Below are 22,317 nucleotides of genomic sequence, written 5' to 3' on the forward strand. Positions count from 1 at the left end.
TAGTTTAATTCCAGCTGAACATAGCTTTCTTTGCTTGGGCAGACTTCAAAAAGCATGTTTTTAAATCCATGTCAGCTTAGTCTGTCAAAACCATTTGTTCCTGTTTTTCTATGTTTTAGTCATTTCATTTTGTTCAATCCCATTTGTCATAGGCCAAGTTGATACTCTAGTTAAGAAGTACTGTGGCCTATCTACCATTCTTCCTTATCCCTGTGCCTTCAGATGAAAAGGGTGGTTGTAGTGGATTTCCCAGCTGACTGCCCCGAGGAGGCTATTTCAGGTGGTTTTCCTCAGAAGCCTACATACTTCATACCAAGATGCAATCTGAAGGCGATGGGTCAGTGTCATTTGGGAAAAAGTCTTCTCTTCAAAGGTCTGGATTTTTTGGCGTTCTCTAGTATTATGCTGCTGCACAGCTTTGGATAATTCACAAGTTAAATTACATCTTTGCGTTAGACTAGAATAACCTTGTCAGTTGGGGACCATCTTTCTGAGTCTCCTGAGAGCCTTTGAAAACCGAGCACATTTATCTACTGCTAATAGCACTTCTCACATCAGCTAGATGAGCCTCCAGTAATCTTAGTTATGTTATCTGAACACTTTTTCTCATAATATATCTGAAAAATCCTTCATTATTTGCAAGCTTAGAATTTCCAGTATGAAGGTGTCTTTTAATTCTCAGTTCTATGTTTTTTCCCTTTTTGACTTTGTGTTGTCTACTCCCAGAGCACAAGTATTATTTGAGACTTTTTGGACTTAAGACTGAATGTTAATGTCATAGGATTATCGAGTTTTGTACTCTCAAATTACTTAATACCTTTTGTTGCTTGGTGTATTGCCATTCTCAACTGTGACAACTTGTCACAAGCACATCAACTGTGAATTGATATCCTTGAATGAAGACGCTGTCTTCCACTCTTCCACCTTAAAATACTCTACTTAACAGGAGTTCTCTTCCTTTTTTATTACCTTTTTTTTTTTTTTTTTTTTTTTTTTTTTACAGTGATGATTCTGGATGAAAATAAGGAACCAGTGAAGACGAAGACTTTAGGAAATATTGTGGTAAAGTAAGCAAACTAAGTATTTTCTGAAACTTCTGCCTCTTTAGTGTCTAACTGTTGCCATAATAAAACTTAGGTTTGTAATCAGTGGATAGACAAAGGTATTTGGAAAGAAAATTGCCACTAGCTGCCATAGGCATTCAGCTAGGATGGAAGAAATCACCTTGCAGATGTGCTTATGTCTCTTTGCTGTCTGTAGGGGTGACACAGACAGTGTAGAATAGGTGCTTAACACTAGCTACCTACAGCTACGCGAAATTAATGTCATTCTTAGTAACTCTCTGCCAAATGAGATGAATTATATCTACAAACAGGTGGACAACATTTCTGAGTCATAACTATCTTGGTTATGCCTGTCAGAAGTGGATATTGTCATATTAGGAGATCTGTTGGGGCTATTCTCAAAGTTTTAAAGCCAAGATTTATCTTCCCTGACACTGCCCTATATTTAAGCCTTTTTCTTAAGGGATTGCAAGTGTGTTTATGTATTGATTTGTTGTTTTATCTCTCCCAGCATGATTTTTGCTGCAGCCAAATAAACTGATAGGGAAATAGTGGGGAGATTTTCCTCCTTATTTTCCTCCCGTTCCCTTTCCCCTTCTTCCTTTTCTTCCTTTTTTTTTTTTTTTTTTTTTTGCATTGGATCACTCAATGAATAGTGTCCCTGTACCATTGCTATTATATCGTCATGTTCTTATTTATTATAATATCCATTCTGAAATTGGGGAAAGAGTAGTAAGGGCAAAATTACAATGTTTCAAAAAAAAAAGTCATTATGAAATATTAATTGTTAACCCATCTTTCTGTTCCGTGTCTTTTCTGATGATCTTTCAAGATGCTCTTAAAATTCATCCTGCTGCCTAACTATAAAATACAAACAAAACAAAACAAAAAAAAGACAAAGCTTTTGATGAGCTTTAGAAGACCAGTTCTGGGTGTTTTTAACATGTCCAATGTTTGAATCTATAGACTATTATGAGAAGTAGGTTTTAGGATACTATGGTTTGGAGTGTCTTAATTTTGTTCCAGGTTTCATTCTAATAAGTGACAATTTCTTGACAGTGTTTAGTTGGTTATTTTGTTCATAAAAATCTGTGGCTGTTACGTTAAGACATCACATTTTCTATCTTCTGCTGCACTCAGCTCAATTGTTGTTTAGCTGTAAAACTTTTTTTTCCTTAATTTTTAGATTAGGACTAGTTTGCATAAAACCCTCCTGCATAAAACCCTCCTGCAAAGGAATCCTTTCCCTTCTTCGTTTCTCTACTCATATAAATCCCTTAAAAATAGTGGTGATGGTCCTTGTTACTAGCAGGGTTTGTTTATCACCCCAGGATCCTCAGGCATCTTGAAGTGATGAAGTGGGAGAATTGGGATAGTTTTGACTCTTCTGTCATACAGTCAGCAGCAAAATATGGTCTACTGCTTTAGAAAAACAAAACAAAACACGACGAAACACAGGTATTTGCTTTATCTGCAGCGAATTGAGAAATATTCTTCAGTATTTCTGGGAATGGAGTATGACCACACACTGACTACAATACAAGCTGTGCAAAAGTGGTATGATGCAGCTCTTGGTTATTTTTAGGCTAGTCTAACTGCTGATAAGGACTGTTGGGGGCTGCTTGAGGCCTGCAGTGCTCATAAGTATAGTATTTAAAATAGCTGTTCTTGCAATAGAGTTTTGAAATTTAATTTTATCCTGCAGGAGTCAAATAATTTAGAAAGGTTGTTCTTACACGCTCCATCTCCCAGCACCAAGTATGTTATTTTCTTTTTTCATACCTACCAGATGTTTTTTCATACAATCATCATCTTTGTGTCCTTTGGAAAGATTTTTTTTTTTACTGAGGAGAACTCTCACAGTGGATAATTTACCTGGACATGCAACAATATTTTTGACTTCACAAGTCTTTCAGGATAGAGTAATCAAATGCAGCGTCACAACATTTATGATGAAAGGGCAAAGGAAAACAAAGATTACTGCAGCTCACGAGAGTGGGTTTATATGAATTGTTTCCACGTTTATGTTATTTTTTGAGCTAGAATCTTTGGATGTAAAGAATAATTAACCAAGAATTCATTCTGAAGTGAAAATCATAGCAGCAATGACCTCCACGTCCTTTAGCAAGACCAGTCTGATTTAGTGACACACTTGTGCTCGCTTTGTTCTGAACTGCCTATAATTAATACAAAACGGAGAAGCTGTGTGTGTGTGTATATATGTGTGTAATTGTGATTAGCAATGAGAAATTTCAAAGGAATGTTAGCAAAGAGAAATACTATTTAAATTCCAATGCAGTGGGAATTTCAATTTTGCTCTTTTTCATTATGAACACTGCAAACCTGTTATTTTTATTTAATGAGACCATTGTCAGCATTGTCTCATTCTTTACGTTTGTTCATGAAAGAAAGAGGACTACGTTTGCCATATATTCATTCTATCCAGGGAGTAATGTCTACCAGTAAATTTCCCTCTAGATCCTTTTAAGAATGTCCATAACCATGTTACACTTCCTCTAGTGTTTTGTTTTGTTAATTTTGTGCCACTGTAATGGGGCTTTATGTGATAAGTATTTAAAAATTACTTTTACTGGTCTCCACTGCATAGAATCACATAAGCATTTCCGTTCCATATTCAGAAAGAGGAGAGACAATGCATTATACGTTCAGCGATCCTGAAATGTGTTTGTAAGTTGGAGTGGACAACTGATAAGTGTTAGTTTTTTAACTAAGTGATTAGTTAAATTGCATTTAAGAATAGAATATCCTGAGTTGGAAGGGACCCACAAGGATCATCAGGTCCAACTCCTGGGTCCCCAAAGGATCACCCCAAAAAAATAAAAATCAGATCATGTGTCTGAGAACATTCTCCAAACACTTCTTGCTGCAGAGATGAAATTGTTGCTTGTAGAACCATTTAAAGAAAGTGTGTCATCCTGCATAGACTACTTGCAATACATTCTTGTAATTAACAGCCATACACCTAAGAACAATTTGCTAAATTTATAAAACCTAGAAAGCAGTGCCTTACAAATAAGCTATTGGAACAACTTTCTTAGGAATATGGTGTTTTTTATTGACACCACGAACGTGGATTGTAAATAGCTGCTCGTTTTACCAAACGTTACAGGCTTGAGGTAGAATTTAGTAGATGATATCCTTTAGGCTGTGTTGTATGGGAGGTCATTTTAGATAATTATGTTTTTTTTTTTTTTTTTTTTTTTTTTTTTTACCAGCTTTGTCTTTTCCCTTTACAAGTGAAGCAATGAGTAGAACTTTCAATGTGTGAGCAATTTGTCCAAAAATGAGCTGAATACATGTGGGGGGTAGCATTTGAACTTTTTTACTTTTAACTCTTTCCAGGCATTTTAACATTTTTTGATGCTTTTCCTCTTTCCCATCAAACTAGATTTTTTTTTCCTGCAAAATACACACTGAAACCAACTGCTTCTGTGACATTTTTCAATTAACTAAAGGGATATTTCACGCAGAATCATAAATTCTCGAGATCCTCTCTTCTCTTACCTCTTCTCCACACTTTTCCCAGTCCTGTTGTTCTTTGTGCCTGAAAAAGCTTGAAGATTGGAGATGGCTTTCAAATTGCAATCACAAAAAATTTTTTTGAAGAGCGCTGTTTACATACAGCACTACACAAATAATGAGTAATAATATAGGTAATATCAGGATGACTTAATTCCACTCACAGGCCTACCTCATGTAACCATGGCTGATATTTGCTTTGCCTGGTGGTAATGAACGGCCTGTGACTGCCATTGTCTACTATAAAATGAATAAATGAAGGGATGACTTCTCCTTTCTGAAACTCAGAAAAGTAGCACTTGTAATAGTTTTGACTTTCAGCTGTACTTTCAGAAAGCTGTTTTTTTTTTTTCCCTATAAATAATCTTCTGAGTGCTGTGTCAATAATTTGTTCCAGCAGCAAGAAATCTTGCATCATTATGCCAAGTGGCATCCTGAAAGGATGTGACACAGTCAGCTTTTCCCAGGCAATGTTACAGGTGGGTTGACCACTGTTGCATGAAAAACAAATGAACTGTGAAACAATGCTCAAAAAACAGGTAATGATTGTAGTTTCAAATTGGCTATTAGAAAACAGTTATCATACTTCAGAAGTTTTTGTGATGCTGCCAAGCTCACCTAATCTTAATATCTCACTTTGTAATAAAATTACCTTTTTTTTTTTTTTAAATAAAATGTAACCAGAGTGTTACATTTCAGTCTTCTCTCTCCTCTCACATCATTATGATCCAGTGCTTCTCCCTTTAGAATTCATGGCAGTGTTCCCGTGGACTGGACAGCAGTGGGACGGAGATACTTTTGGCTCGGGGTATTTTGATCCTGATGTTTTGGCAAAATTCCAGTACGCTGAATTATTTTCTGGCAAGCTGAATTCCACCTTTATTAATTTTATTAGCAATTTGTATTTTCCCAGCACCTACAAATTGTAGTCAGTTGTGATCCTAAGCACTTTGTTACTGCTGAAGAATTGCATGTGCCCATCACTGTTCAATTATTTTGCCCGAAATACTGACACATAGAAGATGGCATTTGTTTTTTGCTTAGGAGATGGAATGGAGTCCTAACTGCAAGTAATGTAGAGAAGACAAAGGAGGGGTATTTTCAGGTTGTGTCTGTATTGTGCTATGTGTTGTGCTGTGGAAATACCTGTGGTAGCCAGTAGTTTAGCAGCCTGGTTTCCATAGACTGAGGAAGATTATTTCTCTTGCTTCTCAGCAATATGGACTGTGGATATCATTGCATTTTTTTCCTTTGAACAAAACAAACTAACCAACCAAGCAAGCAAAAACATTGGGAGCAGGGATTATATTTTTGATGATATGTTACGTAGTTCTTGGTTTAGATTTCTAAACAATTGTAGTTACAGAAAGCAAAATGTCTTCCTGGTTTCTGCAATAAAATTAGCTCTTCTATTTAATGGCTAAGTGGAAACCACTGAATAGAGCCTTGGTGAATTTATTAAGGATTTTGTCAATATGAACTGTCCTTTCTCTCCCATCACAAGAATGCTTCAGATTGTTAAATAAACTGAAAGTTCAAAATCTACAATGATTCAGGCCGTTATGAACTATTAGCAACCAGGCAACAACCATAGTAACTACCACTCTTGGGTGATTTTTCTTAAATCTGAAGAAGAGGTTTTTCATTTAAACGTATACACACACAAACATGGGGATTGATATATTGCTTTTCTAATGTATTTATTTCAAGGCAAATACTCTGTCATGTTTGTGTATCACAAGGGTGCTTACTAAGCTGGTAGGTCTCATGAATTCTTGCCAGAGGGGCAGAAGCCAGCCAGATCTCCCGAAGCCTGGGTGCCTAACTGGAAAGTGTCTGGCATTTGTGGCCTTGCCTTAACCATACTTTCAAGGAATGTGACTTATAGGATGTGTTGAGACAAAACCCTTAGAATAAAAGTAGTATTTATAGTAGTATATTCTATTATGCTACTTGAGCTGAATTAGCTTGGAGACACCTGGCATTGTAAAAAGTTGTGAATTTAAATCATTGATGTGGCCTTTTGAGTATAATTCTTACTATTTATACCTTATTTAGATAAAAATAAATGAATATATATATATAACTTTTATGACTGTAACATTAGAAATGTACATGTAGTAACAGATCTGTTCCTGGGACCTGAACATCATAGGAGACTTGTAATGATATCAATGTTGCTGCCATACAGAGTGGTGTTACACTGTTTGAGATGTTGCCTTTTGGGCTCATAGGGACCAGTGTTGGGCTCATAGAGATCAGTGTTAAAAAATAAAATGCCATGGATAAAGATTTGTAAGGAATGCAGGCATAAGCATTTACAGTTTTACCAGTATGAATATGCTTCCTTGCCTGATCATTCTCTCTCTGTTACTAGGGTTAAGCTTTATGAAATTTGTGTTGGATGTTCTGTGCCTGAATATGTATCTTTTAGGGTTAAACACAGCTTCCTGCCTTTGAAGGACAAAAATGACCACTTCTCTGTTAGCTGAGTCTTGTCTAGCTTTTCCTGTTCTGGCAGATAGGTGCAATGTCCTGTCTTTTGTCATGTTCCCGTCCTTGACTGAAGAATGGACATAAAGTATGAATTGAAAACTCAACTAATAAATCATTCCAGAATTTTGCAGCTTCACTTCTTTAAAAAAAAAAAAATATATATATATATATATATAACTCCAGTTATTTTAAAAAGTTTTTAAATTGACTTTTTATCAATATACTTTCAAATAATTCACAAAATAATTCCAATAATATTATGTGGAGTTAAAAGAAGGAAAACATTTTTATTCAGATTATTGTGACTGAAATTGTTAAATCGTTTTACAGAAACTGAAGATTTGTGTGCCTGATGATTTGTTTGCCTATACATGAGCTTGTACATGTTAGATAAATAGGTATCTATAATAATGAATTTGTCTGAATCATAGCATATATGCACACATTTCTGAGAGATACTTAATTCATCAAAATGTTGGAAGCTGAATGCTGATGACATATTTATAGTGTAGTATGTAGTGCTTGCTAGACCAAACATCATTTTATTGAATATTAGACACACTTATGTTATATACAAGGCAAGGACTGGATACGGTACAGAGACACATGTGATCACAACAAATGCACATCTTGTTGATCTGTTATCAACATATTATTAAACAAAACTGTTTTCTTATTCCTACTCAATGACTGTTCTCTGAATATAAAGTGTGAATGGAGAGCATGAGCTGTACTTGTTATATCTGTGTTTCTAACTACTTCACTCTGCTCTTTTTAATTTAAGGTTGCCTTTGCCTCCTGGAGCGTTCTCAGGACTTTGGGAAAATCAGGAAACATTCCAGAAGTTGTATTTCCAAAAATTTCCAGTAAGAATTACAAAATATCTTATATAAACTTTTGGAAATCTCGCAGCACTGAATGCCATGAATTTTCAATTGGGTAGCATAAAAAAATTGTATCTTATTTTAATGGGAAATATTTTGATACATTTCTTACAGGCTGAAAAGCATTTCAAGTTAAACATTTCTTCATACATCCAGCTTTTGGTCACATTGATTTTTTTCAGATTTGAAACAAAAGAAGTAAACCTTCTGTAAAGAAAGTTTAAAGATTCTGAACCTAAAAGTTGTTTTATGTCATTTGGTCTAAAAAAGATAAAAGCATTGATTCATTTCAAGTTTAGACTGGAATAACTTCAAATCCACTACCGCTGACATGCCGTCATTCTAGTTTAGCATCAGTCCAAAATACACACTTATCTACCACATGTGTATATATATGTAGGAGGCTCCTTACTGAATTGTCCTTGTCAGATGAACTGTCTAGGGACTCGTGTCCTCCTTTCTGCCTAGAAATAGATGGACTGGTCCAGATAGACTGTCCAGAATGGAAGGTTTGGTCCAATAAAAGTAAATGAGTGAACTGAGCAGGCAGATTATTTTCTTTGTGCACTGGCATGATAGTGGTGTATGAATGGATCCAGCAAATGGGTATTGTAAGGGTCAATTTGACAACTGTCATTGTATTGTAACAATTCCACTCTTCTTGTGTAGATTCAGGCAACATCCTTCTCCAAGCTGTCAGGGATTAAAGTAGGCAGAGTGGAAAAAATCCAGGCTTATGTGTTCATTGTCTTCTGCTCTGTCTTAATAAAGACTGAAAAAAACTTCTGAAAAAGGAGCTCCAAGATACATGATGATATAAGAATGGTGAAAAAAATAGAATTAAATCTTTTTGGCACCAACAATTTACTTCATTTGACACAATCAGTTTTGTGTGTTGGCTTCCTGGGAAATGGATGAATCTTTCTGGTACTCTTCCCTGAGTTTATTTGCATATTTGGTTATGTTGTTTTTAGGGATATTATGATACTATGGATGCAGGTTATATGGATGAAGATGGCTATTTATATGTTCTGTCTCGAGCTGATGACGTGATCAATATCGCGGGACACAGACTTTCAGCGGGTGCAATTGAAGAGGTAACCTCTGCCTGACAGTAAAATAGAAGAGTGAAATATTAATAAAGCAACCTGAGTTCATGAAGACTAAAAATCTCACAAAAATCAATTTTCATTCTGCTTATCTTGATTGCATTTGCATTGGTACTTTTAGGAAAAACATTAATTGTTTCAGGTCCTTCCTATTAAGGTGCATTCTAAGACAATAATAAGCAATTTGTATCACAGGCTTGAGAAAACAAGTGGGATATGACATATGAAGATGGAGGTAAGGGGCAGTGTGGTAGCATGGAAAGCGTTCTTGAAGTTCTAACATATTTACTTGGGAATACTTTAAGGTAAGGTAGGCTCAGCATGTCAGGTTGTTGCATTAGCTCATTAGCTACTGAAATCACTTAGAAATTATTTTTTCCTAAAATACAGTTTTTAGTTGTTTGGGTTTTGTTTGTCTTTTTTTTTTTTTTTTTTTTTTTTTTTTTTTATAGTGTTTGGTGTTATCTGACTCCTTTTTGCATAGATTCACATTTGGTGCTTTTTCTTGTTTCGAAGAATTTCCTTCTCAGTTCCTTGAGACCTGTTTTTTGTCTCTCTTACTGTAAGAGCAGTGCTAAATGAACATAAATTTTTCTTTAAAAAAATCCTACCGCTGAGTGAAAATCATTAACATAATTCCTATGAAACTCAAAAAGTTGCAAATACTGCAGTACATAATAGTATCTTAATTTCATATCTTTGTTCACTTACTCCTTCACAACTGCTCTTGTTGCCAGTTATAAATTTCCCTGATGACATATCAGTTGGTTATTCAGGGTGGCTAGGAAAAGGTGTGCTAGGTAAGTACAAGGGAAAAATATACTTAAAATTCTGAATTTAACTGTTCACTGAATCACAAACTCATTTGTGATTTGTTTCCTTTCTAATGTTTATATTAGCAATATGTTAATTAGTATGTTTTAGTGACTGTATTTTTTTTGAAGACTGGGTAACTTAAAAAAGAATGGAAGAAACTCTGATTTAACAGAAGGGAACAAATCTTTATAAATGTAGGCAGTTCTTCAAGGAGCAGTCAGCCAGGAAGTTGCTGTACTGACAGGTCTGTGAAGACATAAAGGTGTCTTTCAGTCTGCTTAAATCTATTGCCCCTTTGAAGTGAGTGTTTTGTGTTGCTCTACGACAACAGGGAACCTCATCCCCCCCCATTACTGCTCTGCTACTACAACGGCATTGTTTCCTGGTATCAAGCTGGATCTGAACCTTGCACAGCAAATGAGGAACTGAATTACCTCAAAGATGACATTCATGTCATCTTTGTGTCCATCTGAATTTGGTCAGAAGCTCAGTGTTGCTGTTTTTCTCCCTGTTAGAGCTTTCCCCAGAAATGGTGTTTCATCACTACAGACTTCTAGATGCTTTTCTATTCACCTTCTGAACAATGCTAAAAAATAGTGTTCTTAATACATGCACAGCAAATTGCTAGTTAAATGGGAAAGCATTAACAAGAACACAATTAGCTTTTCAGTAAGATCAGTAAATACAGAATTAGAGGTTCATTGAATAGACTTCTAATTAAGTGACAGTCACCTTGTTGAGCAAGTATATTAACTGTATTTACATTATAGCTGCATTACAAGCTTAACAGGTTTAGTTATACCTTAGTGCTTTGGTGTTTCAGCTTCATTATGTTCCAAACAATTAGTTTCTTTGTCTATTAGTATCGTCAGGGCTCCATCTTTACTGAGATGCAGTAGAAGTTACTGTTTACCTTGCCAATCACTGAATGTTAGCCATTTTGGTAACCTCAGCTTGTGTTGATCCATCCATCTCTGTACATCAATGGTTGAGTGTTTGGTTTGACTCTTTCTAAATTTGCTCTGATGTTAAGGAATTTAACATGAAAAATTCCCTTACTGAGAGTGGGGTTTCTGTCTGCTGCTACATTACAAGTCCATCCTTGTACCCACTGAGTCAAGGAATTCCCCTTCACTTTCTCTGTTTCTTACTTGTATGCAGTTTTTAGGTGGCTAGTGTTGATTCTGTTCTCTGATCATCTTTTCAAGCTGTCTTACAAAGTTTGATAACCTTTAACTTAGTACTTACATTTTCAGTCATATGAAATTGGCTGTTCCAATGTCAAAGGCATACTTATGGGATTTTTTTTTTTGATAGATTAGTGAAGGAAAATATTGCAGTGTTTGGAATATTTCAGCTCAGCATAAGACTTTTCTGAACAAGTGACAGACTGGAACAATGCAAACAAGCTCCTCCAACATGAAGCTGGGTACACTTTACATCTTTACCTTAGGGGTCCTGTTGGATCCTGATGGATAATTATCAAATTGATGGTAATGTCACATTACTGAAGATATTATTCCTATGATTTTGTGGAAAGGCCTCAGCACCTCTTGTCGTAGACCTTACTAGCCCTCTTCTGCATAATGCATTGAAAAGTAGAAGAAAAATAGTTTCATCTTAATTCTATAACAATCAAGTTTCAGTGGTCAGGATCAAGAAGTGAGAGCAGAAAAGAATGGGTATTTAAAGCGTGAAATAGAATGCATTACTGAGGTTCTGGACTAGATGTGACCCAGGCTCGTAGGTGTATGTAATACAGACAAATACCACCAGGATTTGGAGTTGCATGAAAAGAGCTAGGTGCTTTGGAAGAGGATTCACAACTGCTGGTGTCTTAAGTCTAACTTTGTCCCAGACTTAGTGATGCAGACTTAGTGATGCATATCTCAGTATGCATTGAGACATCTTGGTGATTTTTCTTCCAGGAAGTAAGAACCTCAGCTGGCTAATTAGAAACAAGAGAGTCTCCCACATTTTGTTTTCCTGAACGAGATTTTGAGGTAGTGTCCATCACTTGTGTAATTGTGTACATGCGCAGTAGCAAAGAAGGGACTTTGATTTAACTCGCTTTGTTGTCTAAGAATGTTGAGGTTTCACATTTCCAAGAGGATCAGCTGAACGCTAGGTTCGCTGCAAGCTGAGACAGGGCTTGTATTTGGCAAAGAATTAAAAAGATACAAGGCATCAGAGAGAATAAGAATGAATAAATATGACTTTATAGCCCTGTAATAGAAATGCTTCTGTGGTTTTGGTCCTTACTCACTTAACTGCACAATATTCATAGCATTAGACTAACATTATTTGTCTCAGCAAAAAATCAAACTAACAAAAACATAGGTGTGACACTCTTGTTTTCCCAAAACTATAAGGAAATCACCTTTGCTTTGTTCAAAACTAGATGATTCCAGATTCTATGATTCTGTATTTGTACCTTGTGCTGCCACAGTTTTTATTTCTTCCACTTATTTGATAACTACACATAGGTGTGTGTGTAAATATTCACTGTTACATTTGCAACATGTGTAGTTGGAATCCCAAGTTGTATTGACTAAACAATTTTTGATGTCAAAACTTAAGAAGTCTATTTTTTATGTCCTTGCCTATGATTTTTTTTTTTTTTTTTTTAACTGAGATGTTCAAATTATTTATCTGGTTTAGTTTTGTTTTCTGTCCCTCAGTGTATTCTGTTCCATCATGCTGTGGCAGACTGTGCTGTTGTAGGCCAGGAGGATGCATTAAAAGGGCATGTTCCCTTTGCCCTGTGCGTACTCAGAGAAGGTGAGAGCTCATTGCTACTGGTGGTACTAAAGCTTGCAAAAGTCCTGGAAAGGTTAAAGGATATGAACTTCTTTACTAGATGTAAAGACAGAAGAGGGGAAGATTTTGGAAGAGATTATTGAGAGCGTTCGAAATAACATTGGTCCTGTGGCAGCTTTTCAGAAGGGGGTGTTTGTGAAACAGCTACCAAAAACACGTTCTGGCAAGATCCCACGTTCAGCTCTTTCTGCACTTGTCAGTGGAAAGCCGTATAAGGTAAGCTAGAGAAGTATGTTTTAATGAACTAGGCACATAAGTGCATCCAAAGACACAACATCATGGTTTTGATTCTCTAGACCATTCTGCAACTGGTCCATGACTTCAAGTATTACATAGTATTTTATTTCTATTTATTACCCCAAAGGTTTTCATTTTCCAGAGCTTACCAGATACATTTTTTTTTTATTGGCTGCTTTCAAAGGCTAGATTTAGACGATTCTCTAGATGAGAATCTTCTGAATTCTGTTTTACTGTTGAAGAACTGCAATCTACTATCCCTTGCTTATGTATATTTTTCCTTTTCAGATAACACCAACCATTGAAGATGCTAGCGTGTTTAAACACATAGAAGAAGTGCTGAAGAAAAAATCAGTGGGGTAGTAGGTTATTAAAAGTGTCAGTTACTGAAATATGCAGAGACTTTCTATTAGGAAATACATATTTTAAAAACTAGTCATGATTGGCGCTATTTTTTTTCTTTATTACATAAATGGTACCATGTTCTTTACTGTATTGCCATAGCCAATGAAGCATATTGAAGACTGCATGTTGTCATTATATGCTGTATGTTAAGATTGCTAAGAATTTTAAATAGTATTCATACACTGATATAGCTTTGGAAGGAGTCACAGTATTATCTCATTATAGTAGAATCATGGAATCACAGAACAGCCCAGGTTGGAAAGGACCTTGAAAGATCATCAGGTCCAACCTTTCATGGGGAAAGGGAGCCTAGATGAAATTACCTGGTACCCTGTTCAATTATATCTTGAAAATCTCTAGTGATGGAGATTCTACAATATCCATTATTGTATAATGAAACCAATAACTTGAGTTTGGCTACAACAGCTTTCAGAAGGTAAGTCACAAACTGAAGACAGCAATAAGTAGGAATTGTGATATGAAAATCATTGCAGACATAACTTGTCTTCACTTATAAATTATGAGCCTTATGCCAGTTAAATTTTTATCAATTAAAAAAAAATTAGTTTTCTCTATTCTACTGATTTTTCCTAAATCTTTGTGCTATAAATTCCTCTAATTGCTTCATTCAAAGACTTTTGGAAGTGCCTTTTTTTTTTTTTTTTTTTTTTGTAAAATAATAGGTGATTTCTGTCTTTCAATCTGTTAAAATCTTAATTTATCTATAGTAATGTTGAATATAAAATACGTATTTTAAATAAATGCAAGCATTTACCCCTTGCATTTTCTGATAATTTTGTTGTTGTGTTTTTCATCACTCATGAAAAGGATAAACCAGGATGTGCTTTCACCGACATAATTAGATGTTTCAGACTTGCTGAGATATATATCGCTAAGAAATGTAGGAAATACACATACTGGGCAACCACTTTTTGACAGTATTGGCATTTTCAAAATACTTTCAGGATTCTTAATGTATCAGGAAATGGAGGATACACACTATAAAAGCATTACTTCTTAAGCTGCAGTTTTTAACTGAACAAGAAATGTAAAAATCCTTGTAAAAATATATAAAATATACTGAAATGCATGTAAAAATAAATGAAAAGTTTAAAAGCTTTGAGTTACTCAAATACAGCATTGTTATTCTGATGAAGAAACAATAAGCAATTGGCAAATTCAGAAGTTGTGAGCATATTCTATGACCTTTTTATTTTATTTTATTTTTTTTTCCGGTTTTGCTGGAAAACATTCAAGATCAAAACTGAGATAAGAGAGGGGCAGAGTGGTCAGGAGCACTCACTGCTACTGCCATGATAATGTAGATTCATCAGCATTCAGAAAACCCAGGTGAAGAGCCACATCATAGCAGTGATGCAGTATAGAAAAACATTTTTTTTTTTCATGAGCATTGCTTTTTTTTTTTTTTCCAAAGAAGCCTTTTTCTGAGGATCTGTGATTGCAGAATTTTTTGCTTACAGCTTTAGGTTTGTGCCAAGCTGTGTAAAGGGAAAGAGGTAATTATTCTTGTGCCCAGCTCCATTGCTGCACTGCAGCCTTGTTGTACAATCAAGAAAGAACAAGCCTATTTAACAGGTGATAGGAGAACACTTGTTTTTTCTTTCTTTATTTTATTTTATTATTTTATTTTATTTTATTTTATTTTATTTTATTTTATTTTATTTTATTTTATTTTATTTTATTTTATTTTATTTTATTTTATTTTATTTTATTTTATAGAGAAGAAGCATGTGGGTAGATTTGAATGGCCAGGGAGATACTGAAATTAATCTGGAAGAAGTTGATACCATAATTATTCACCAATTGTGGATCAGAGGTTAGCATAGCCACAATTTATAGCTGTTAAGATTAGAGCTGTGGCTGTGCTTTGGGTATACTAGGAGTTTTGATATGTTATCCTGAGATCAAAAAAGAAGTCATAACGGTACATATATTTTATTTTTTGTATTTTTTCTTAATATATGTTTAATTCTTCTGGCCTGTTTTTTCTACTGTAGAAATAAGTAGGGGGTACTCCCAGGGCAGTATTCATAGAGCTTCATTTGCAGATCTTGCTTGCTCTTTTCCCTAATGCAGCTCATTTCCTTCTGCCTCCTATCCCCCATGCCACTGAATTTGAGTGTGGGCTGTGACTGGAAATGTATGCTGGAAAAGAAATTCTGGAAAACTGGAACTGGAGTTTATGAAAAGTTTATACAAATAATACTACAAACACTGCAAAGAGTGTTTGCATTGCTTTACTTGGTGACATTCTGGACTAAACTAATCCAAAATAGGGCTGAGGGTAGAGAAGAAGGAGCATCAGCAGCAAGGTCAGGTAAGCCCCAGAAGCTGTATGTAGAAGAGCTGTGTCTGCTGTCTCTTTACAGCTCTGTTCTACCCAAAGCCATCTGATTGGATGCATCAGCAAGTTGCGTGCTCCCTCTCGTGGCAGATTCTGACCAGAAAATTCATCATAACACATACCTGTTAGTGGCAAAATGTGCTTCTGCTTAGCCATGACAAATACATGACATCCAAACTATTTTAATGCTACTACGTACCAACCTTAATAGACTTATGAACACAAGTAGCACTGAATTCTTTTTTATTGACATTGGGGGAGAAAAATCTTTCACCATCTGATTGACTGAAGTTTGCCAAATGAAAATGGACAAAAACAAATGTTTATGTACGTGCAAACATGGCAGATCAAACTGCTAAAAGAAATAACTAAAAGACAGGTCTTGAGCTAAGATCAAGCAGCAGAAAAATAGTAAATAGGTAAATGACTATTAAGTAGGTCTTACTTTGAAACTTCCCATTTAAACAAAGAATAAACAACAATAACACCACCAAATAAAGCCACAGCAGGTAATATTTGCTCTTCTAAACTTTTATACACTATATATTAATCACTCTGTCTTTCAGTTATTTCCTCTGATAAAACAGACTTGTGTGAAGTCTCAGCAAGGCCATCTTGGCTAAAAGCAGAACATTAGACAGGAGCCTGTCTAATGCCCTGTTATGATGAAGAAATGGTGGGGTTTGGCTTCTCTTTTCTTTCATTTTCTTCGTGGAAAATATTTGGAAACTTGAGAATCGCACACTATTCGTTCTATGCAATTATTAGATTTAATTTTCCAATGCTGGCTGGTGTCTGAAGATCCTGGAACAAAAAGGTGGCTCTTGGTAAAGCAAGATTCTTCTTGGTCCGCAGGTAACATAGAAGAAAGGTTTTTTTTTTTTTTTTTGTATAAATCCTGTTTTATTAAATTGCATTTTTTTTTTTTTTTTTTTTTTTTTTTTTTTTTGTAAACAGTTCTGGGTTTATTTGTGTGATTTTAAGAGGTGAGCCATCATGGTGCTTCTCTATATATATCTAACATTTCCATTTTGTCTTTAGAGGTCCATTTTGGCTCCAGTTCCAGGTTATGTCATTCTATTATACATCATCAGAGGCAGGTGTTCAGCTTTAAATATTGACAGATTTTACAGTAGGAACATGTTGAAGCTTCTAACTCTGCTAAACATATTCATTTGACTGTTACAATCCAAAAACTGTAAAAATGGTGGAATGGAAAGTTACAAACAGTATTATTGACACTGTATTGTCAAATGTTTGCACTGAGACCCCATGTACCATAGATTTTATTTTTAAAAAATCATATTTATATCCATTTACATAAGACTTACACATTTTAAAAGAAATACATACACAGTAAATACGGAAATGTCTAGTATTTTACAATAAAACAGATGAAACAATGTAAAAATGAGTGGCTTCATTTGATAAAAGCTTTGGATGTGCACTACTGCCAAATTTCTGATGACAGAGATGCTGGGAGGAAAGGGGGAAGTTGTTTTGTCTTTTTTTTTTTTTTTTTAAGCAGTTTAGTTTTTTTAAATTTTTATTCTTATTTTAAATTAACCAATACATCAGATCTGTTTGTCTGATAAACCCTTTTGTGTTCTCTTCCCTATTACCCTGTTCTTGCAGAGAGTTTTAATGCTCTTTTTCTTAAGTAGTGGTAGTGCACTTCAGGTAAAGTAGAAGAAAGAGATGACATCTAAAGGAGAAAATAAACATTAATTAGTAAGTTTTTTTCATTTTAATTAGATCCAGGATGCAACAACACTAGAAAATATTATAGTACTAAATAAGCTGTTGCACGTTTTACTGAAAATTGACCATCTGAGGGAGATGTGTATTTGGTCTTTAATTTTAGATCTATAATATAAATCAATTATGCATTTTGATCTTTTAGTAATGCATACTAATTCTTGCTCAAAACAAACTCTTGTGTATATTCATTTTACAGCTGTTTTCTTTATGTTTTGATTCAGTATTGGTGGTTAGAGTTTCCTGCATCTTTAGACCTTTGCCTCTTTAGCACAAGGTTGAACACACATTTTAAGTGTATAGACCCTATTGATATACTCTGTGATTCTCCTTGTTCACAGCAGCTTGACAGCATTTACCTTTTTAACCCTGATGATTTCTTTGCTGTGGACCAGCTGTTTCCAGAATACCATTCACATCTTTTTGAAACACTTCTTCCCCATCTGTCTTTACAAATCCTCTTTGGAATCCTTCATTGATGAAGTTCACAGTTGATTTACCAAATCCCCCTTGACGTTTCATTAGAAGAAATGTGAAACTGTGGCATGTGCTCCTGTGACAATGTGACAGTGAAACTGTCCTGGCTGAGCCTTATGATGTGGTGGTGACAAGTATTTTATAAGACAGAAGTGCAGGGAAAACATACAGCCACCGCAGCAGAAAGCTGGACCGTCCCATGTGCACTCTCTTAAACTTCTTTACAAGATTAAATAGCTAGGCAACAGTGGTATTGAGTGTTCTTTATTTATGATCTTGAGAGTATACTAAAACTGGGCCACGTGGACTATGTTCACATAACTGTTCTGAAAATGTCAGTTCATGTTTTATGTAAACTCATCAGGGTGGTTTCAACAGATGTTTAAAAAATACCTGAAATATGACCTGAAAGCATGTGGATTGAATCCAATCGTGAAGAAGCATCCAGAGACACTGTAAGATTGTACCTGGTTGGTATTGTTGGAATAAGCTATTTTGAAATATGAGGCTTTGACATTTTCTGTAAGAAATGTGAGTAGCAAAGTACAAGAATTCTGCAGCCTGCCATCATAGACCATCTCATTGTTTCACATGCAACCCATTTGCAGCTCTTTTTTTTAGTCTGCTTTACCCATGCATAATGTTTTTTACTATTCTAAGAATTCTCTTATATTGCTGTTGTGTAACAATAGCTCATCAAACTAGCCTTCTCCTCTGCTGCCTGGTTAGAATCAGTCCCACATGCAAATATTTTAGTCACAGTAGTAACAGGACTACTGATGTATTTTAGGCAAGGTGGGTCCCAGTCTGACCTGGATCTGAAAAATTTCAGGGGACGTTATAATGAATAATCTCTTCTCTACAACTATCAATCAGTTCCTTCCCTGAAGACACTGTTGCTCAGGAAATGTGATTACAAATTCTGAAAAGACTTCTGTGGTCCTTCAACAGCTTCAGATAAATTCAGGTCATTGGTTTAAGTTTAAATGTCTGATATAATAATGAAGGTAATATTTTCCCTGTGTAATTTTTATATAATTTACTGAAATTCCAAACAATTTTAACTTGGTATCCAACCTAGGTGATGTATTGAAATTGCACTGATAAACAGTGCATGTACGAAAGTTCTACCTCACACCATCTTGTTGCATCTCTAAAAGGACTTTAAGGTAAGTTAAAAGAAATAGCAGTACATTAGTTTCAGTCATCCTTATATATTAACCTTTACAGTTTGTAAGTTAGCTCTAAATTTTGATAGAATTCTTGAGTGTTTAAAATCAGTATGTAATCAACACAGTGGCCAAACTACAAGCGCCTGTGTGATACATATATCACTGATACTTGGAACACTTGAAATACTTGATCTACTTGATCTGCTCCTATAGAATTTGAAGATAATTTGTATAGCTTTTATAACTTTGTAAATGTCTTTTTGCTCAATATACCTAACCTATATACCTATATGCATACAGTGCCAAGTTTTGCCACTTTACTTCGGTTTGTGGATTACCATTTCTAGACAATTACTGAAGAATAAACTCCTTAGAAAACTGTAAGTTAATTTTTGTTAATATATACATTTTCACTTTCTGCCCTTGCACTATTCAGACCTGTTGGAAAATATTGTCTTATGTGCTATTTTTGGCCTATTAGATTGCTTGGCATTCGAACTTACTTTCTTCATCATTGCTTTCAACATTCCAAGTCTGAAACATATAGAGCATGTAGGAGAAAATATGCACGTCTCTGCTATCAGTTTCTGCTTCCCAAACTCATTGGGAGTATTGTCATTGACTTTATTGACATAACATAAAGTAAGCCCTAATCTACACACACACATACTTAAAGGAGATTGATATAGTTTGTGCTCCATCATCACTTTTGTAGGACCAGCTTGCCTATTTTAGAAAAAAAAAAAAAAAAAAAGAAAAGTTTATTTTTTAGTGGTAGCTTGAAGATTCTTTTTTAACTACATGACAATTTTATACACCTGCAATCTTCTGAGATCTATGAAGCAAGGCTGACGCTATCAGCAGAATTCTTGTGCAATCTACATTTCCCAATGGTAACGTTTGCTGTTCATTAATGGTCTTTGAATATGCCCAGAATTAGTAAAATCATGATGATCCCAAGTCTCTCCAGACTGAAGATCTAAAAATGGACTTTGTTGGGTAAAAACTAGAAATAGCAATTCCTTTCTTGCAGATCCTGGCATGTCTTGTCTATAATATGCAACAGCTATCAAAGCACGTTGAGTGTGGGTTTTTGATACTGTCCAAAAACACTTTCCAACTCCTCTGAGTAAATAAATGGAAAAAAAAGCTTCTGTTACTGAGAAAATATTAGCATGAAATGGTGCCATATTGATGAAAGTGCTCATCATGTTAATCTTTCCTGTAAAACTTGTGATGCAGCAGCAAACAGTATTTTTCTGCAGAACTGTGGAAGGATAACAGACTCATAGCCATATTAAAAAGAGAAGTGGTGAGAGATGAAACATGAACTCTGGTACTAGATCTGATCTAAAGCTGTATCCAGCTCAGAATATCTTTTCTTTACCACTGGTCATTTCTGAATGATTTGGGAAGCATGAGATTTTCTGTAATAGATAACTTTGGAAGATTTTCTGTGTAGGGGACATTCTCTCCTAGTTTTATTCAGCTACCTGATGTTCTAAATGAATCCATATCTCTCATTAAAAGAAAATAAATAAATAAATCTCTTCTGCTTTACTAGATTTTTTTTTCCCTCTTTTGAGCTCCTGGTAGAACTATTTCAAGTTCTCATAAAGTAAATTCAGTGCCCTGTGCTCTCTCTCTCCCCCCTGTTCTAGCTCTAAGTATGAGAGCACACAAGTGCGTTATGCTTGGTGAGCTATCATCTGAAAAGTTGTCTGTAAACTGTCTCATCTGCTAAGATGGCACCAGCAGAGAGAACCTGCTACTTGAGATAGGGAGGGAATGGCATAGTGTCTCCTGGGCTGAGCTTTAGGCTGTTGTCTTGATCAAGTGGCTGCCTTAGTGAGTCTAAGTTATATCCTCTGCTCCAAGCTGACTCTTGCTTGAATAATGCCAAAGAATACTGGGTGTAGTGTACATAAAGAGGTTTCATGATGGCCCCTTATGAATACTCACAACAATTCAGTGCTGGCTTCTTTGCTAGGCCTTGTCAGCATGAGTATGTGCGAACTGTTGAGCTGTCTAACCTCTGCAGTCGTGATGAAGCAACTGCAAATTGCAAGAAAAAAAAAAAAAAGAAACAAACCAGAACCTCTTTAGAATCATGAAGAAAATAAATCAGTCTGTTTCCCACTGGAAGGATGGCTGTTAAACTGCTCTGTGACTTTCTCTGACATTATATGGGCATGGTGCAGTGCAGAACTCATTCAAAATCTCTTCATGTCTGGTCTACTATTGAATCTGCCTTCCTTAAGTCAGCACAATTTAAAATTTTATCAGAAGTCCTAACAATATACTTGTCATGATGTTTAAATACCACAGTGTTCTCATCACTGGAAGATAGGAAGCCCAATTCTGGATGAAGATGTAGGTCTTCAAAGCTACCTACTTTTAAGTCTACTGAGTTCTGGACCCAGCTCAATAATAAACTATCTGGAAGATCTGCAGTAAATCACTAAATCTCCTCTGTGCCTTAGTTTCCCATCTGTAAAATGGGAATAGTATCTTCTACTTTATAGTAAGGCTAACAGATGAAGTCTATGAATGTTTGTAATGTTCTTAGCTACTACATCTACCACTTAGCTACTACAGTAATGTGGGCCATGGAAATGCCAAGGAAGCTTGCACCTTTATTAGTGCATGGATTTTGCCTTGGAATGGATTCTTGTCTTATGACTTCAAAACTGCCAAAAAGTGCAGGATTAAAAGCAAAGCGTGCACATGAGCAGTGGAGTCAATGGAATATAGTGATGCACTCAGTAAATTATTCAACCTGTATCTGCAATTGTAAAGTAATATTTTTAAAAGGTGAGATACTTTAATGGAATTTAGATGGTTGTATTTTCCTGCCAACTTTGTTAAAGAATTACAAAATGTAATCACTACTGTGTATTACATTACTGCAATATAAATCTATTCATAGACCTAAACTCTCTCATGAGGCAATAAAGAGCAGTATTTGAAATGGGACAGCCTGTGCACTGGTACTTCTCAGAACTTCTGACAGGTGTACTCACATGTTTTCTGTTGTCCATACACCTGAAGAAATAGCTGCAGTGGGATTTTTCCCCTTCTCCCTGCCTTCTTAAAACAATTTAAAAATTCACTTATTTATTATTTATGATCTGCTTGATACTTTTCAAGTCATTACTGAATTATTGAATATTT

The 22,317-nt window shown here is 35.3% G+C and overlaps 2 protein-coding genes across 12 annotated transcripts in view; one reads left to right on the forward strand and one right to left on the reverse strand.

The window, feature by feature from the left end:
- ACSS3 (acyl-CoA synthetase short chain family member 3) overlaps nucleotides 1–14,165 on the forward strand; it is a 66,041-nt gene extending 51,876 nt beyond the window's left edge. For both annotated transcript variants that reach the window (XM_084507253.1, XM_084507254.1), the window contains 6 exons: nucleotides 1,004–1,067; nucleotides 7,885–7,966; nucleotides 8,959–9,081; nucleotides 12,591–12,690; nucleotides 12,770–12,945; nucleotides 13,255–14,165. In XM_084507253.1, coding sequence (XP_084363379.1) covers nucleotides 1,004–1,067; nucleotides 7,885–7,966; nucleotides 8,959–9,081; nucleotides 12,591–12,690; nucleotides 12,770–12,945; nucleotides 13,255–13,329 — 620 coding nt within the window. In that variant the 3' untranslated portion in view covers nucleotides 13,330–14,165. The remainder of the gene's footprint in view (nucleotides 1–1,003; nucleotides 1,068–7,884; nucleotides 7,967–8,958; nucleotides 9,082–12,590; nucleotides 12,691–12,769; nucleotides 12,946–13,254) is intronic.
- Nucleotides 14,166–16,044: 1,879 nt separating this feature from the next.
- PPFIA2 (PTPRF interacting protein alpha 2) overlaps nucleotides 16,045–22,317 on the reverse strand; it is a 328,145-nt gene continuing 321,872 nt past the window's right edge. For all 10 annotated transcript variants that reach the window (XM_084507292.1, XM_084507291.1, XM_084507288.1 and 7 more), the window contains 2 exons: nucleotides 21,106–21,198; nucleotides 16,045–17,441 (listed from right to left, as the gene is read on the reverse strand). In XM_084507292.1, the coding sequence (XP_084363418.1) occupies nucleotides 21,140–21,198 (59 nt within the window). In that variant the 3' untranslated portion in view covers nucleotides 16,045–17,441; nucleotides 21,106–21,139. The remainder of the gene's footprint in view (nucleotides 17,442–21,105; nucleotides 21,199–22,317) is intronic.

This window comes from Aythya ferina (genome assembly GCF_964211825.1).
Source record: "Aythya ferina genome assembly, chromosome: 1".
Taxonomy (NCBI): Eukaryota; Metazoa; Chordata; class Aves; order Anseriformes; family Anatidae; genus Aythya; species Aythya ferina.